This window comes from Arachis stenosperma, chromosome 1 (assembly GCF_014773155.1).
Source record: "Arachis stenosperma cultivar V10309 chromosome 1, arast.V10309.gnm1.PFL2, whole genome shotgun sequence".
In the NCBI taxonomy this organism is placed as follows: Eukaryota; Viridiplantae; Streptophyta; class Magnoliopsida; order Fabales; family Fabaceae; genus Arachis; species Arachis stenosperma.
Genome location: NC_080377.1, coordinates 95,894,892 through 95,911,981, shown reverse-complemented (window position 1 = coordinate 95,911,981; position 17,090 = coordinate 95,894,892). Strand labels below are relative to the sequence as shown.

The following is a 17,090-nucleotide window of genomic DNA, read 5'->3' as shown; positions in this document are numbered from 1 at the left end:
ATTATTTGTATCTCGAGATACCTCACTATAGAGGGAGAATTATATCCAACATATATCTTCAATTTTCTTTGGAGTCCCATTTTGGTGTGAGAAGGTGGTAAAATGGGAACATATATCACACCCGAATATTCTTAAATGGAAAACATTTGGCTACTGGCCAAAAGTTAATTGCATAGGAGAGAACTGATGGTAACTTATTGGTCTCAAACGAATAAGTACTGCGGCATGTAAAATAGCATGTCTCCAAACTGAGGTTGGAAGATTTGTTCTCAAAAGTAAGGATCTAACAATTAACTGGAGGCATTTAATAAGTGATTCTGCTAACCTATTTTATGTGTGAACATGAATTACTAGATGTTCAACGCTTATTCTGTTAGCCATACAATAAGCATCAAAGGCTTGAGAAGTAAATTTACCAGTATTATCGAGACAAATTGCTTTGATTAAATTTTCTAGGAACTGTGTTTTAATTGAATAATTTGAACAAGTAATCTCGCAATCACTAGGTTGCGAGAAGACAACAAACACACATGTGACAATCTCAAAGATACGTCTATTAAGACCATAAAATATCTAAAAGATCCACATGGTGGATGAATAGGTCTACATATATCGCCTTGAATCCTTTCTAGGAATTCAGGGGACTCAAATCCAATCTTTACTGGTGATGATGGCCTTAAGCACTAGGTCCAATGTGAGTTGGATCACTTAGCCATGCTTCATAATTGGAAAAACGAGCACCATGGAAATACATGCCACTAAGCCAAAGAAAGATGATGGAGAGTTGGCCGAAATGGGCACTAAATACTTTTCGGGAAATCTCCGCTAAATCACTAGTATGGCTATCGAAATCATGAGCATCAGCATGTAGGTTCCAAATCCAAGTAGTAGTATCGGGTCCCTTAGCTATTGTTCTTGAGAAATGACCGGGTTTTGCCCATTCCTCGAAAGAAGTTTTTATGAGATCTCTATCTACCAAAATCTTTACTTCTGGTTCCGGCGAACGAATAATCATTGAGTCCTCCTCCTTTCGGACAACACATACAAAGAGACCTGCCAATATAAAAAAAAAAAAGATTAGTGAACTTTTGAGAGATTTTTATATTGAGTTTCTTTCTATTTTATCTCCCATCTATCTATTCCAATTTTTTTCTTTAGTTATTCACTAGAACAATTATGATCCGGAAGTTAATCCGGGGCAAGTGTTCGAATCTATTATGACATAAGATATAGGCGCTCAACGGACCTTTTTGAATCCTCTAAAACTCCTTCTGGACTTTGAATTTCAATTCAATAATGTTTGTGTGCAGGGAATTCAATAATTTTTTTTGGTTCGTAGTGACTGAGGGGGTCGAAGACCAAGAAGTGAGTTATTTATCAGCCAAGCATTCTATTCTTCTTATGGCTAGATCCAATCTCCTGGTCCCTGCGGAAAGTAAAAAGAATTTAAAGTTCTTCCTTTCGGGAAGGGAAGATTAGGAAAATCCTATTGCAATTTTCTCCAGACCGTCGGAAAAGCATGAAAAAAAAGGCTCGAATGGTACGATCCCGCCGTCACCCCAGAATGAAAGGGGCGATCTCGTAGTTCTTGGTCTGTGAAGATACGTTCTTAGGTGCTCCATTTTTCTTTTTCCATTGAGGCCGAACCTAAACCTGTTCTCGAGAGATAGATGTCCATATACTGATAAGGGATGTATGAATTCTCGAGAAGAGAGGAGCCGTGGTGGTCCCCCCCGGATCGCCCAGATCCCACGAGTGAATAGAAAGTTAGATCTACAATGGATCTCACCTGAATCGCCCCATCTATCCTCCTGAGGAGAAGTTTGGTTTCAAACCCCGGTTCGAACAGGAGAAGTACGCCATGCTAATGTGCCTTGGATGATCCACATCTCAGGGTCAGGCGCCGATGAGCACATTGAACTATCCATGTGGCTGAGAGCCCTCACAGTCCAGGCACAACGACGCAATTATCAGGGGCGCGCTCTACCAATGAGCTAATAGCCCGTCGTGTGGGCTTCCCGCTGAGGCTCGCTATGGGGATAAGGTAATCATGAAACTTTGACCAATGTATCTTGCAGCTCGGATTGTTTGTTGACCATAATTCATGAACCCAGTTACTATAAGGAACATATCGTGAATATCTATGAAATAGTTTTTTTTTCTTTCTCTTGTTTGCGACAAGTTACAAATCTAGAGGATCCATATTTTACAGTGAAAATAGTTGAGACGAAGTTGTTAATAATAGATTGCCGAGAGAAATAGGTAAAAGAAATTTCCACCCAAGATTTAATAATTGGTCCATTCTTAGCCTAGGCAAAGTCCATCTTGCTGTGATAGAAAGGAACAAAAACAAATAAGTTTTAGCTAATGTGATAAAGATATCAATTGTAGTTCCAAAAACTCCATATGCTTTAGTTATTTCAAAAGACTCAGAAATGAATAGGTACGGAATAGAGATATTTGAACCGCCCAAGTAAAGAACTGTTACAAATAATGAAGAAATTAATAGGTTTAAATAGGAAGCAACATAAAATAAACCAAATTTGATACCCGAATATTCGGTTTGATAACCCGCTACTAATTCTTCTTCCGCTTCTGGTAAATCAAAAGGTAATCTTTCACATTCTGCTAGGGAAGAAATTAGAAAAACGACGAAACCTATAGGTTGCCGCCACAAATTCCACCCCAAAAAACCATATTTTGATTGTGCATCAACTATGTCAACTGTACTTAAACTATTAGATAATGTAAACTTAGGTTCCTTGAGGACATGCAACACAACAAAATTCACTAGATTTAAGAATCTTCTGGTTCTTTTGTGAACGTCCATGGGAGTTTTCAATAATTCTCCGCATCATGGTTGTTCCCGGATGACCCAATCGATCATGCCAAATTATAAATTCATTTGGGATAGTAAACTTCTGACTTACAATGGCATGTGATTCAATTGCACTAATTTTAGTATAATATAACCCAGATGAGAGTGAGGGTAACTTTTCTAATATAATCTTTTTATTTGAATCATGAGTTGTGATATATAAGTACTCATGATTTTTCTTATTCATTGTTTCAATATGATATCTATTTCGACGATATCTTTAAAACTCAATAAGTTCCTTAGAGACTTGGTAGACAATAATACATTATTTATTATGAATTTTGTTCCTTCGAAAAATAAAATTATAGCTCTTCTGGAGCCTTCTATCACATTGCTTGAGCCAATAATAGTATTAACATATTCTTCTTTTGGTACAAGATGTGTAAAATATATATTACTTTTGAGAATGGTATGCAAACTTGCACTATCTGCAAGGCAAACATCTTCATTATATGTCCTTGTCATTTTCTTCAAAGACAAATAATATTAATAAAAAAATGAGTAAAAGCACAGCAAAATTATTATTTTAGTAATTTTGAAATTCATAAACATAAATATTAATATTTTTTAAACATCATTTATATACATCATATTTAAAATCCAAAGATAGAGAAAATAAAACTTAACAAGAAGTTTCTTACATTATTTATTTACATGAGTACTTAACAAACCCATATATTAGACTTTTTCATCATTTATCAAATGATCAGTATTTCCTTTAGGATCCTTAAAGAAATTAGATACTTCATAATGAGTGGTGTAATTTTTAGCAACATCCTTTGAAATGAAATTCGTCTCTTTTTCTTTGTCGTCCTTTTTCAAAGATGCTTGATAAAGATCGACCAGGTGCCTTGGGATATGACAGGTACACGACCAATGACCCTTTCCACCACAACAAAAATATTTGTCCTCTGTTGATTTATTTTTCCTATTGCTTCTTTCTTTATCCCACTTCTGGTGAGATCATTTCTTGTGAACATAATTTTTCTTCCTTTCATAATTTTTCTTGTTACTAAAACCTTACAATTTACCTCTTCTGGGGTTATGATTTGCCGCATTCGCTTCAGGAAATGGAGCGGTGCCAGTTGGACATGCTTCATGATTTTTTAAAAGTAATTCATTGTTATGCTCAGCAACAAGAAGGTAAGAAATTAGCTCAGAATATTTTATAAATTCTTTTTTTTTTGATACTGCTGCTGTAGGAGTACATTCAAGGCATGGAAGGTCAAGAAAGTTTTCTCTATCATATCATTATTATTTATCTTTTTCCCATATAATTTTATTCGTGAGGTAATTTGGAACATTGCTGAATGTATTCATTTATGGATTTAAAATCCTGTAAACGTAAGTGCGTCCACTCATATCGGGCTTGAGGAAGTATTAATGTCTTTTGATAATTATACCTTTCTTTGAGATTTTTTCACAGATCTGCAGGATTTTTTAGTGCGAGAAATTTATTTTTCAATCCTTCATCAAGGTGACTGATGAGTCCATATTTGACGATATATTTTAGCTTGAATTGGATGGATTTCATCACAGAAACTCACACTTATTCACCAAAATAGCATACTTTTGTGTTTGATCCCTAAAGTGAGCCTAAAAGTGAAAACATGCATTTTTGTGCTTAAATCGAGTAATTTAATCCCACTTTTATTCTATTCGATGCCGTGATATATTTGTTGAGTGATTTCAGGTCCTAGAGGCAAGAATGAGTTGGTAGAAGTGGAAGAAAGCATGCAAAAAGATAGAAAACATGAAGAAAACAAAGGAGAAAAGCATCTCAGCCTATGCTCACGCACACCTTCTATGCCCATGCACATGGGTCAAAATCAGGACCTGTGCGTCTACACACCTTCTGTGCCCACGCACAGGGTTCAAAATCAGGACCTGTGCCCATGCATAGGCTGTGCCGATGCTCAGGGCAGAATGGATATCAGGACCTGTGCGTCCGCACAGGACCTGTGCCCACGCACAGGAGGAAAATTAGCATTTGTGCCCATGCACAGACCTGTGCGTCCGCACAGGTACCAGCGCGTGCCTCCATTAAAATTGCACGTGGACTCGCGTTTTGGGGGCTTTTTGGCCCATTTTTGAAGGCTTTGAAGCATATTTAAAGGGGGAAGCAACACTATATCATACCATACATTACCATACTTCATAAAAGAGTTTTTAAGAGTAGTTTTAGGGTAGTTTAGTGTTAGGTTTTTCTCTCTTAGGGTTTTAATTAGGGTTTCAATGTAGCATTTTATACTTCAATTTTGTTCTTGGATTTTGCTATCTCATTTTAAGTATTTCTTTAATTTCTCTTTTATTACACTGCTTGTTCTACACTTTTTTCTACTTTTCATTTCTCTTACCAATTTATATAGTTTTGCAATTTTGGATTTCTAGTTGCTAATTTGATGTTTGATGCTTATTTTATGCTTGTTTGAGTTGCCTTTATTGATTTTGATCATTTATGGTTCATAGTTTTCATCAATTTACCAATTTTGCCATGCTTTATGTTTATGCCCTCTATGTGTTTGATGAAATGCCGAATTTTGATTATGGGGTAATTTCCACCCTTTAGCTTGGAGAAAATGAGTTTATGGATTACTAGAATCATAATGTCCAACATTTAGTGGTAATTCTTGGGTTGTTAATTGTTTTTGTTCCCACTAACGCTAATTTGTTGCTAAAGTAATTAGCAAGCAAGCTAGGACTTGTGAGTTAAGAACACTTATGCTCATTTAACTTACTCTCCGATGTGAGGGTTGACTTAGTGAGATTAATCCATCATGATTATCATAGTTGTGGTTATGGCAAGGAAGGGATTCCATAACTCATCCCAAGTGAAGGTTTCCTTTATATTTTGAACCACTTTTCCATTACTTTGAAACTTTACTTGTTCATATTACATACATAGTTAATTTATTTTTTTATTGCTTTATTACTTGCAATTTTGTCTCGTTCTTTTATCTCTTTATTGTTTGCTTAAATCATTGAAAACCCCCCTTTACTTCTCACAACCAAAATTGTATGCGCTCATTGGCATTAGTTCCTAGGGAGAACGATCCGGGGGTCTAAATACTCTCGGTTAATATTTGCTTTGAATTGTGACATCTTTAGGATTATAATTTAATTGATAATCAATGGTTGGGTTTGGACTATACTTGCAACGTCAATCCTATTTTTAGTGCGAAAATCCAAACCTATGCTTTTGGTTGTTGTTAGTGACGACGAAGGAAGATCATGAATTTGGCTTTATCCTTCCGGGATGCATTATTTTCAACTTTAATGGTATCTCCAAGATCCATTGAATCATGATGGATTATGGCATCTAGTATCCATGATAAGTAGTTGTTTCGAGATATATCAAGAACATTAAATTCAAGATGAGAGAGCTTTAACATAATAAAAATTTATTACATGAGTCTTCCTAAAATTTAATAAGAGTCTCATACTGATAACGTGTTGTAAAATAAATAAATAAGAAAGAGAAAATAAATATAAAATAAAGAGATGTAAATAAATAAATCTAGTATTAATGTTCACCATAATTAATATCTCAATATAATAGAAATGATTCACATATATATAAAAAAGAGAGAAGAGTGTTTATATATATTATCTAGCATGTAAGAAAGAGAAGAATGCTTTGTTTTATTGTGTGTCTCGTCAGAGGTTTAAACTTCTATTTATATACATACATAAGGTTACTTTTCAAACTCTATTAAATATATATTTTTTTTAAAAATACTGAACTGCCCATCATAAATGGGCATCCACCTAATCATCCTTATCACAACATTAAAAAATTTATTTCAAAACAGAAAAAAGGAGCGTCAGGTAATAGATCATCTTTTCTTATGATATATTTAGAGTTAATAATCAAATTTGTCCCTGAAAAATCACCCATTCTTTAAATTAGTCCTCAAATGATTCTTTTAGTCATATTAGTCCCTGAAAGATAAAATGTAAGTCAAATTAGTCTTTCTGACAGTTGGATGATGACATGTCACGCTAAGTGCCACGTGACACAAAATGATTGGTTGATGTGTCAAGTTAGTGATTCGTATCATTTTGTGATATATTTAGGATTAATACGTATCACTAACTTGACACATCAACCAATTATTTTGTGTCACGTGGCACTTAACGTGATATATCATCATCTAACTAACGGAAGGACTAATTTGACTTATATTTTATCTTTCAGAAACTAATATGACTAAAAAAAAATTATTTGAGGACTAATTTAAAAAATGAGTAATCTTTGAAGGACGAATTTGAGTATTAACCCAATATATTTATGTACAATATGCAAATCACCTGCACCTTTATTTAAGTTGTTAAATCCTTGCTAGTATTTCAGCCAACTAAGTACTAACAACCACATTACAACGCCTTATACGCCAGCATTTACTTGCTTGATTAGCGGCCCGAAACCATCAAAACAGAAAGGAAAACTTTGGGTCCATGAATAAGAAAAGTTAATAAGTTGTTTATAAGATTTATTTATAAAAATGGGTTCGAAGTTATTTTGTATTATTATAAGAATAGTTGACTAGTAGTTTATTTTTATTGATCATATAAAATTATAATAACTGTTCATAAGAATTATTTAAGTTTTAAAATTATTCATAGTTAAAAGTATAATAACTGTTCATATTTTTGTTGACAAACTTCAACAAGACATAGGCGAAAACCAAATAGCAAAAGCCTTAATATTTTTTAAAAAATAATAAATTGTAAATTATTTCTAAAAGTCATTTTAAAATAAATGTAACTTGAATATGAGCCGCTCGTATATAGTGAAAATGAGTCAAATTGAACCTGTTAAATAGACATCACCTCAAAAAAAAAAAAAAAAAAAAAAAAAAAATCAAGAGAAAGTCTTGAGAGTTAGTTTCAGTATGTGAATAAACCTTCCCACTACCTTGGCCTATAGATGTGCAGCCTCTTGTACTTTTCAATGTTGCTGTAATACACTCAATTTCTTTATGATCATTTTTCAATTTATAGTTTTATTGTTCTCTGATATCTTTTGCAACACTTCTCTGTTCACTCTCTTTTAAATCCACATTCAACTCAGTTAGCAACCACCTTAATTTGTCATTGATGCTGATAGAGTTGCAGGCACTATTTCGAAAGTATACACTGATTGAAATCTGCAGGATCGCAATCTAGCTTCATGGCTTTTAGCATCAATGGATGTCTTTTTTCTGAATCAGATGGTGCATTGCAAGACTGCTTTTGATATTTGGAAAAAGTTACAAGCTCTTTTTTCTTCCTCAACCAAGATTAAGCTAAATAGTTCAAATTAGAACTCAAGACTATCAAGAAATCCGATCTTTCTGCTTCTCACTATGTAGCCAAGATCAAAGGAATAGTTAACTCCCTTGCAGCAATTGGAGCACCAATCTCCAACGATGATCACATAGAAGCTCTATGTAATGGTCTTACAGAAGAATATGCTTCCTTTATTATTACTGTAAGAGCAAAATCAGATATGTACACAATCAGTGAAGTTGAAGCTCTTCTCATATCACATGATACTGTGTTGGAAAAGTTTAAACGAAATTCTTCAACTCTTGCTTAAGTAAATTTAGCTCAGTCTTCATCATCTGCTCCAATTTCTTTGGTAGAGGCAATTATGGTGGTAGAAGAGGTAGAGGAGGAAGATTTAACAGAGGGGAAAAAGCTCTTGGCAATTAGAAAGTAGATCTTTTTGCCAATTGTGTGGAAAAGCTGGTCACATTGTCTTACAATGTTTTCATCATTTTGATAATAATTTTCATGGTCCTTCCTCTTCCACTCAGTCATCAATCCTTGGACAGCAACTATAAAATTCAATCTCTTCACCAGTTTCAAATCCTCCTCCACCTCCAAGCTCTTTTCATCAACCTTTTTCATACATAGCTACACCTTTTAGCTTCTCTGGATCATCATGGGATTCAGATTCGTGTGCTTTACATCACTTGACTAATGACCTTAAAAATCTCTATTCCTCATTAGATTATCAAGGATCTAATCAGTTATATGTTGCTAATGGCACAAGTTTGCAAATTTCATAAATTGGAATGACATAGCTCACTAACTCTGAAAACAATAATACTTTTGTTTTGAGAAAACATTCTTCATATTCCCAAGATCACCAAGAATCTTATTAGTGTATCTTAATTCTGTTTAGATAATAATGTTTATTTTGAATTTCATCCTTTTGTTTGTCTTATTAAATCACAAGTTACCAAAGACATCCTTCTACGGTGACATCTTAAAATTGACCTCTGAGTTTCAAGGCCTCACTTTAAACAAATTTGTTCATAATATTTTCTGCATATCATGCTTCTGTAAATCAATGTAATCTTGCAACTAAAATTTGGCATCAAAGGCTTGGTCATCCTTTCAATTCTATTGTTAAAGCTATGATGCAATCTTGTAATGTTCCTTCTAACATCAGTAAGAATGATTTTTTTTTTCTGTAATGACTGGTGCCTTGCTAGAATGCACACATTTCCCTTTGTTGATTCTAATACTAAGTATAGTTCCCCTTTAGAATTAGTGTATGTTGATGTATGGGAACCGGCCCCTGTGACTTTTAGATCAGGCTTTAAATATTATATCAATTTTGTGGATGCCTTCACTCGCTATACCTGTTTATATTTGCTACACTCCAAAGAACAAGTTTTCCAAATTTTTGTTTAATATAAGAACCTGCTTGAAAAACAAACTGGTTCATCTCTTAAAGCTTTGCAAACTGACAATGCAAAGGAGTTTCTCTCCAATACTTTCAAGAATTTTTTTTACAGGAACATGGCATCATGCATAGACTCTGTTGTTCTTATACTCATCAACAACAAGGAATTGTTGAAAGAAAGTATTGACACATAGTGGAGATGGGACTTTCTCTTCTAGCTTCTGCTAAGTTACCTCAACACTTTTGGAGGATGCCTTTTTGACAGTAGCATTCTTCATTAATCGCCTTCCCATGGAAGTTCTTGCTCTGAAAAGTCCTTATGGATTACTACATCATAAAAAGCCTAATTATAGCATGCTCCATGTGTTTGGATGTGCCTGCTTCCCTCATACACGCCCTTACAGTATGCATAAATTAGACTTTCGATCACAATAATGCATATTTCTTGGTTTTGCACGTCAGCACAAAGGTTTTAAATGCTTAAGTGCTGATGGCAAGTTATATATTGCTAGAAATGTTGTTTTCAACAAAATCAGCTTTCCTTATAGTGAAATGTTCCCTTCTAATTCATCCTCTAACTCTTTCCTGCATTCTAAACAAGTTTCTAGTGACAGAAGCAATCTCACTCCTTTATATTTCTTTTCAGACACGACACAGTCTTATGATTTCTCTTCTCCTATTACTCCTCGTACATCTTCTCAGGAAAAAAATTCATAAAATTTCATAACTTTAACAACTAATACTACTTCTGCACATACTTCTGCTGATGTTATTCCCATTTTAGGCATTGAGAGCCACCTCCCTCTACCAGCATCATCCACTTCTACATCACCTCATATCACTCATAGTTAACATCCTATGGTCACACGATCTGAAGCTGGGATTCATAAGCCTAAGGCTCTTTCTGCTGTTGCTCCAGAATTGGATTTGATTCAAAATGTTCCAAGCATAACTAAATAAGCTCTAACTTGCACTCACTAGATTCAGGCAATGAAGGAAGATTATGAAGACCTTCTTTGAAACAAAACATGGACACTCACTCAACTACCACCAAACTCGACTGTCATTGGCTGCCGCTGGGTCTATGCTACTAAGAGAGCTCCAGATAATTCTATTTTGAAGTATAAGGCCAGATTAGTAGCCAAGGACTGTCATCAATAGCATGGTGTGGACTTTGATGAAATCTTTAGTCCAGTGAACAAACCTACAACTATAAGGATTATTCTCACTAATGCTTTATCAAAAGGGTGGTGTTTAAGAAAATTTGACTTTAACAATGCCTTTTTAAATGGTGATTTATATGAAACTGTGTTTATGATTCAACCACCAGGTTTTCAGACAGCCAACTCAGCTTTTGTCTGTAAGCTAAATCAAGCCATCTATGGCTTGAAACAGACACCCCAATCCTGGTACACAAAGCTGAGAATGACTCTTTTAAAGTTTGGTTTCTCTTCTACTCGTGCTGACCCTTCCTTATTCACTAGATTTACTAACTCCTCTACTATTTTTTTCTTAGCATATGTTGATGACATAGTCATCATTGGTAGTGATCTTCATGAAGTGAATTCTTTAATTTCAATTCTAATTTCCTTATTTTCTTTAAAAGTGTTGTTTTTAGAGAATTAAACTATGATTAAGATGATTAAATATTATTGGGTTAATTGTCAAATTGTTTGTGTAATGTGTTTTGTTTAGTGTGCAGGGAACAAATTAAATGGAGAATGGCCCAAAAAGCTATAACCCAAGCCACATAGTAATTTGGCCCACAAACACTCACAATAATGGTCCAAAGAGTTACTTGTTCTATTACAAAAGTTCCTCATCAGATACAAAACAAGTCTCTAGTCAAATAATGAAAGAAAGCAAGCAAGTCCAAATAAAAACATAAAGTCCAATCGGTGGATCACACACTCAAATCCATACACTTCACTTAGACTCCAACTAGGTAATTCAAAATTCATTTCATTCGAACATCACACCATACCACCGAAAGCAAATTCTCTCTTCTCTCTCTTTTCTTTCTTTCACATTACATTACTTTGTACCAAGAAGAAAAAAAAAGGAAACTTCTGGAGTTAGGACAAAAAGAAGAACAAAAAGCGAGTTTCCTTTCTCAAGCAAGAAGAGAAAGTAAAAGACTAAAAGGGCTACAACAAGAGCGAAAATCTCATCCGAATAGAGAATCTCAAAAAGGATATTTCTACATTTGTGCTTCATAAAGAATTGTTGAAGAAATCCTCTGCGTCACAAGCACTGTTCTGAAAAAATGAAAAAAGTGAAGTCAATGGTACTCTGCTGCTTATCAACAGTCAAGAAACAAATTTGAGGCCAAAGTAAAGATGCAAGACCTGGATTCAAGAAGCATGAAGAAAAAAGTTGAAAGAGAAAGGTATGGTTGCATGTTACTACTTTTGCCCTCTCTCTCTTTCCTCTATGAATGCCGCCGCTGATTCTGATTATTGGAGAAGAAGACAAACAAAGTGTTGAAGATGTTTCAAGTCTTGGAAGCTTCACTCCTCTATAATAGGGGTGAACGGCCAAGGATTGAGTAAGAGAGAAAGAGAACTAGTTTTGGGTCCCATAGCTCCCTGAGCTGTTAAATTATTCTCTTTTATGATTTTTATGTTGTATTTCTTTTTCTCAGTTTAGTCTGTCTAAGTTTCATTGGTAAAAGGCAAATGGTGAGGTTTGTAAGAAAAATTCAATGAGTGAAAAAAGGTAGACTGTTAAACTTGGAGAAAAAGCCTAAGTTATCTCAGAAATCTTTTGTAAGTATTTTTATTTTCTGTCATGATCCTGAGTAGATTTTTTACAAGTTAGATTAGCACTTTGCAGTTAAAAGCTAGGACGAGTCCTGGTCAAGTTCAGGTTGGGTTAGAATCTGGACTTGTCCGAGATAGGATTGCGTAGATCCTAAGGAGAATTGGTGATTGTAATCTATTAAAAAGATAATAAAATTTTATCATTGTTGTGATGGATATTGGATGTAGACTACATTTAAGGGTGGCAAGCGGGGAAGCCCGCCCCGCCAAAACCCGCTGTTTGGCGGGCTGGCCCGCCCCGCCTCTCCTAATGAGGCGGTCCTAAAATCTCATCCCACCCCGCCTAACAGTGGGTTGGCGGGTCAAACCCGCCAAATTTCCTTTTTTTTACTATTAAGTATTAAATAACATAAATTACCAAAAAAATATTAAATAATATATATAATTTCACAACCATTTTTAATAAGTTTATAATTTCTAAACACAAAAAAATTTATAATTTCTAAATTCACAAACATTAAAGTCTTTATAATTATGAATATATAATAAATATAATTATAAACTTAGTTTTTTGAAACAACATAATAAAATGAACATTGTCCAAAGTAAAATGAATATTGTCCAAAATATATAATTAAACATCTACAAGTTTAGAACATAATCAATCAAATGTAAAATGTAATCTAAAACACTAAATTAGAATATTTTTCAAAAAAACCTAAGCCCGACGGGAAAGCCCGCCCTGCCTCGCTAAAGCCCGCCAAAGTCCACGGTTTAAGCGGTGCGGATTAGGCGGACTTTTGATGGGTGACAGTCTCAATTTTCCAGCCCAACCCATCTTTTTTGGCGGGTTATGCGGGCCGGCCCGGTGGGTTTAGGCCTGTTTGCCACCCTTAACTACATTGCAATGGGTAGCTAAACTAGGATACATTTGTGTATCATTCTCTACTATATTCTCTGTTTATGATTTTGCACTAAAAGAGGCAAAAATAAAGTATCTGCTGATTTCTCTATTAAGCCTCTCTTCATTACAACTCTCCTTGCAAGTAACATTATTCTTCCTCCTCCCGCGTCAGGAGATAAAACCAAAGTCTCTCATATCTTTTACTCTCAGAATCTCTACAAAACGCAAGGTTGGAAGCTAAATTAAAAGGAGGCTAAAATTTAACTCCCTTTCTCTTAGCCACTGATAACCATCAGTTGGTATCAGAGCTTGGTCTCAAAAAAGGTCAAGCTTTGTAGCTTGGAGGAAAGATTCTGATGACGAACAACATTGGTTCCAACACAGTGGCTTACACACTAATAGAAAGACAATCCAACAACAGACCTCCATTTTTCAGTGAGAAAAACTACAACTATTAGAAAGAAAGAGTGAAGATCTTTGTTTAATCCGTGGATTATAATCTATGGAAGATTATCATGAACAGTCCTTAACTCCCTACCAAAACTAGTGTTGATGGTATTGTCACTCCCAAAATCGAAGCAGAATAGAATGAAGATGACAAGAAAAAGGTAGAACTCAATGCCAAGGTAGTTAACGTGCTTAACTATGCAATCAGTTTTGATAAATACCAGAAGGTTTCAAGATGCAAAATAGCAAAAGAAATATGGGATAAGCTTCCAGTCACACATGAGGGCACCACACAAATAAAGGATATAAGGATTGACATGCTGAGCAAAGAGTATGAGATGTTCTCTATGAAGAAAGGAGAATCAATTGATGACATGTTTGAGAGGTTCTCTATCATCATCAACAACTTAGATGCTATAGGAATTACTCATTTCTAACAAGTGCTGGTGAGAAAAGTCTTGAGAAGTCTATCAAAAGAGTGGAAAACTAAGACTGGTGTTATCTCTGAAAGTAGTAATCTAAGTCAAATGACCTATGATGAGTTAAGAGAAAAGTTACTAGTATATAAAATCACTCACATAAAAAAGATGCAAAAAAGAAAGGGGTGGCTCTTAAATCATGTACTGAATCATTAGATAACGAATCTAGTGATTGTTTATCAGATGACGAGTTTGTGTGTTTTGCTAGAAAACTCAGAAGGATGATGAAACTAAGAGGAAAAAGCAGAGGAAGCAGCTCAAAGGAACCAAAGAAGGACATAAGCAAGGTCATTTGCCACAATGGTAGAAAAATTGAACACTACAAGTATAAATGTTCGAAGCTGAAGAAAGAAGATAAGTCTTGGAAGGACAAGAAGAAGGGTCTTATGGCTTCTTGGGAAGATTTGACAAATAACTCTGATGAGGATGATGAATCTGACCGCAGCTCTTAAGCATGCTTGATTGCAGACCACAATCACCCTAATGAGGTAATCTTTATTGAACATTCTAATGAATAACTCCATCTCATGATTGATGATCTTATTGAGAAAATATGAAATTTTATGAATCAATTCCATGAACTTGAATCTGAAAATGACATCTTAAAAGCATAAAATGCCTTTCTCAAAGAAAAATTGAGGGAAGCCGAGACCACTGTTGAACTTGTTGAAGAAAACAAATGGCTTAAAGCTGAACTCAATAGTTGTGATAGACAACATTCTATTTTTGCATAGTTAAACTATTTTGAAGAGAATGAAAGGTTGTATAAAGAGGATAAGAATCTAAAACTAGACTTAGCTAAATTTGCTCAAAGTTATGAAAATTTAGATAAATTGTTAGCTAGTCAAAGACCTCTTTTTGAAAAGGCTGAGTTGGGTTATTGTGAAAAATCTGAATCTATTTTTAAAATTTCACACATTGAAAATGAAGCTTCTACTTCTAAAGAGAAAAGATTTCAAAACCCAAATCACCTTAAAAAAATGAGCAACCAATAAACTCTGTAACATATGCAATAGAGATGGTCACTTTCCTATTCAATGTTTCATTTTTGAAAGAAAAATTGGCAATAAAGTTTACAAAATAGTTGGTAAATACAATGCACTTGGACAACCAATAAGGTTTAACATTAAAGGATCCAAAAAGATTTGAATACTTAAGGTCACTTAAGAGCTTTGTGCAATTTTGCCTAACATCCATGAAGAAGAATGACATGTGGTACTTGGATAGTGGATGCTCTAGGCACATGATCGGAAATGCCACATACTTCATCAAAGTTGATAAGTACAATGGAGGCTTTATGACTTTCGATGACAATGGTAAAGGAAAGATTGTGGCCGTAGGTAAGGTTGGTAAGAGTTTCTCAACTTTCATTAACGATGTATTTTTAGTTGATGGATTAACACACAATCTTCTATGCATTAGCCAATTGTGTGACTTAGGTTATTTAGTCATTTTCAAGAAATTATAATGCTTAGTTGTATGTAAAAATTTCGGTGATATCTTGTTTGAAGCTAAAAGATGCAACAATGTGTATGGATTTATTTTGGAGGAATTAAAAGAATAAAATGTAGTTTGTTTTACATCCATTGAATATGAAAAATGCTTATGCCATAAGAAATTAGGACATGCTAGCATGTTCCAAATTTCTAAACTTGTGAAAAATAATTTGGTTAGAGGTCTTCCAAAAATAAAATTTGACAAAGACATCACTTGTGATACTTGTCAATTAGGCAAACAAACCAAAATTTCTTTTAAACCCAAAGATGACATCTCAACCAAACAACTATTGAAAATGTTACATATTAATCTTTTTGGTCCTACTAGGACTCAAAGCTTTGGTGGTAAATACTATGGTTTAGTGTGGTTGATGACTATACTAGATTTGAATGGATTCTTTTCTTAGCTCATAAAAATGATGCTTTCATTGCTTTTTCAACTCTATGCAAAAAGATCCAAAATGAAAAAGACTTAAATAATAGTTTCCATAAGAAGTGATCATGGAAAAGAGTTTGAAAATCAAGACTTTGAATTATTTTGTAATGAATTTAGTATTTCTTATAAATTTTCATGTACTAGAACACCTCAACAAAATGGGGTTGTTAAAAGGAGAAATAGAAGCCTTTAAAAAATGGCTAGGGCTATGCTTTGTGAAAATGAAATTTCAAAATTTCTTTGGGTTGAAGTTGTTAACACAGCTTGTTATATTTTGAACTGAACCATCATTAGAAAAGTTTTAAAGAAAATACCTTATGAGTTTTGGAAAGGAGTACCACCCAATTTTAAGTACTTTCATGTTTTTGGATGGACATTTTTTGTGTTAAATACTAAAGATAATCTTGAAAATTTTGATCCAAAATCTTATGAAGATGTCTTTGTTAGCTATTCAACCACTAGTAAAACTTATAGAGTTTACATCAAGGAACATAGAATAATTGAGGAGTCCGTACATTACCTTTTGTGATTCTAACTCTATTTCAAGTGTTAATGAGGAAAATGAGACAGGTATTGAAGCTGAAGTAAGTACTGAAAAAATCCAAGGAAAAGATGAATCAGAACCCATTTTGAAAAGTGTTGTCTCTGATTCTGCAGATCAAAATGCAAGAGACAATTTTGTTTTATCTCCTATTGAAGCAGAAAATTATGAAAATACGAGCAATGCTGAACCAAATCAAGCCCAACCTGAGATCACTTCACCAAAGTCCAGAGAATGAAAGTTCTTGAAGAACTATCCACATGAGTTTATTATTGAAGATCCATCTCATGGAGTTACCACAAAATCCTCAAATAGAAAGAGAGTTAAACTTACTAACTTTATTCTTATATCACAAGTGGAACTCCAAAATATAATTGTAAATATTATATACATAAAATAGTAATCTTGGAACCTAACAAGACCTTTAGAACCCCTGAAGTGCACTAAAGTACTTCTCTTGGCATCATC

General features: G+C 34.2%; 1 protein-coding gene across 1 annotated transcript; it reads right to left on the bottom strand.

The window, feature by feature from the left end:
• Positions 1-676: 676 nt before the first annotated feature.
• LOC130982395 (photosystem I P700 chlorophyll a apoprotein A1-like) lies at positions 677-2,830 on the bottom strand. Its single transcript, XM_057906389.1, has 2 exons — positions 2,551-2,830; positions 677-1,053 (listed from the first exon to the last, which is right to left on the bottom strand). Exons 1-2 carry the CDS (start codon positions 2,828-2,830, stop codon positions 677-679), a joined length of 657 nt encoding a protein of 218 aa, XP_057762372.1.
• Positions 2,831-17,090: the final 14,260 nt, after the last annotated feature.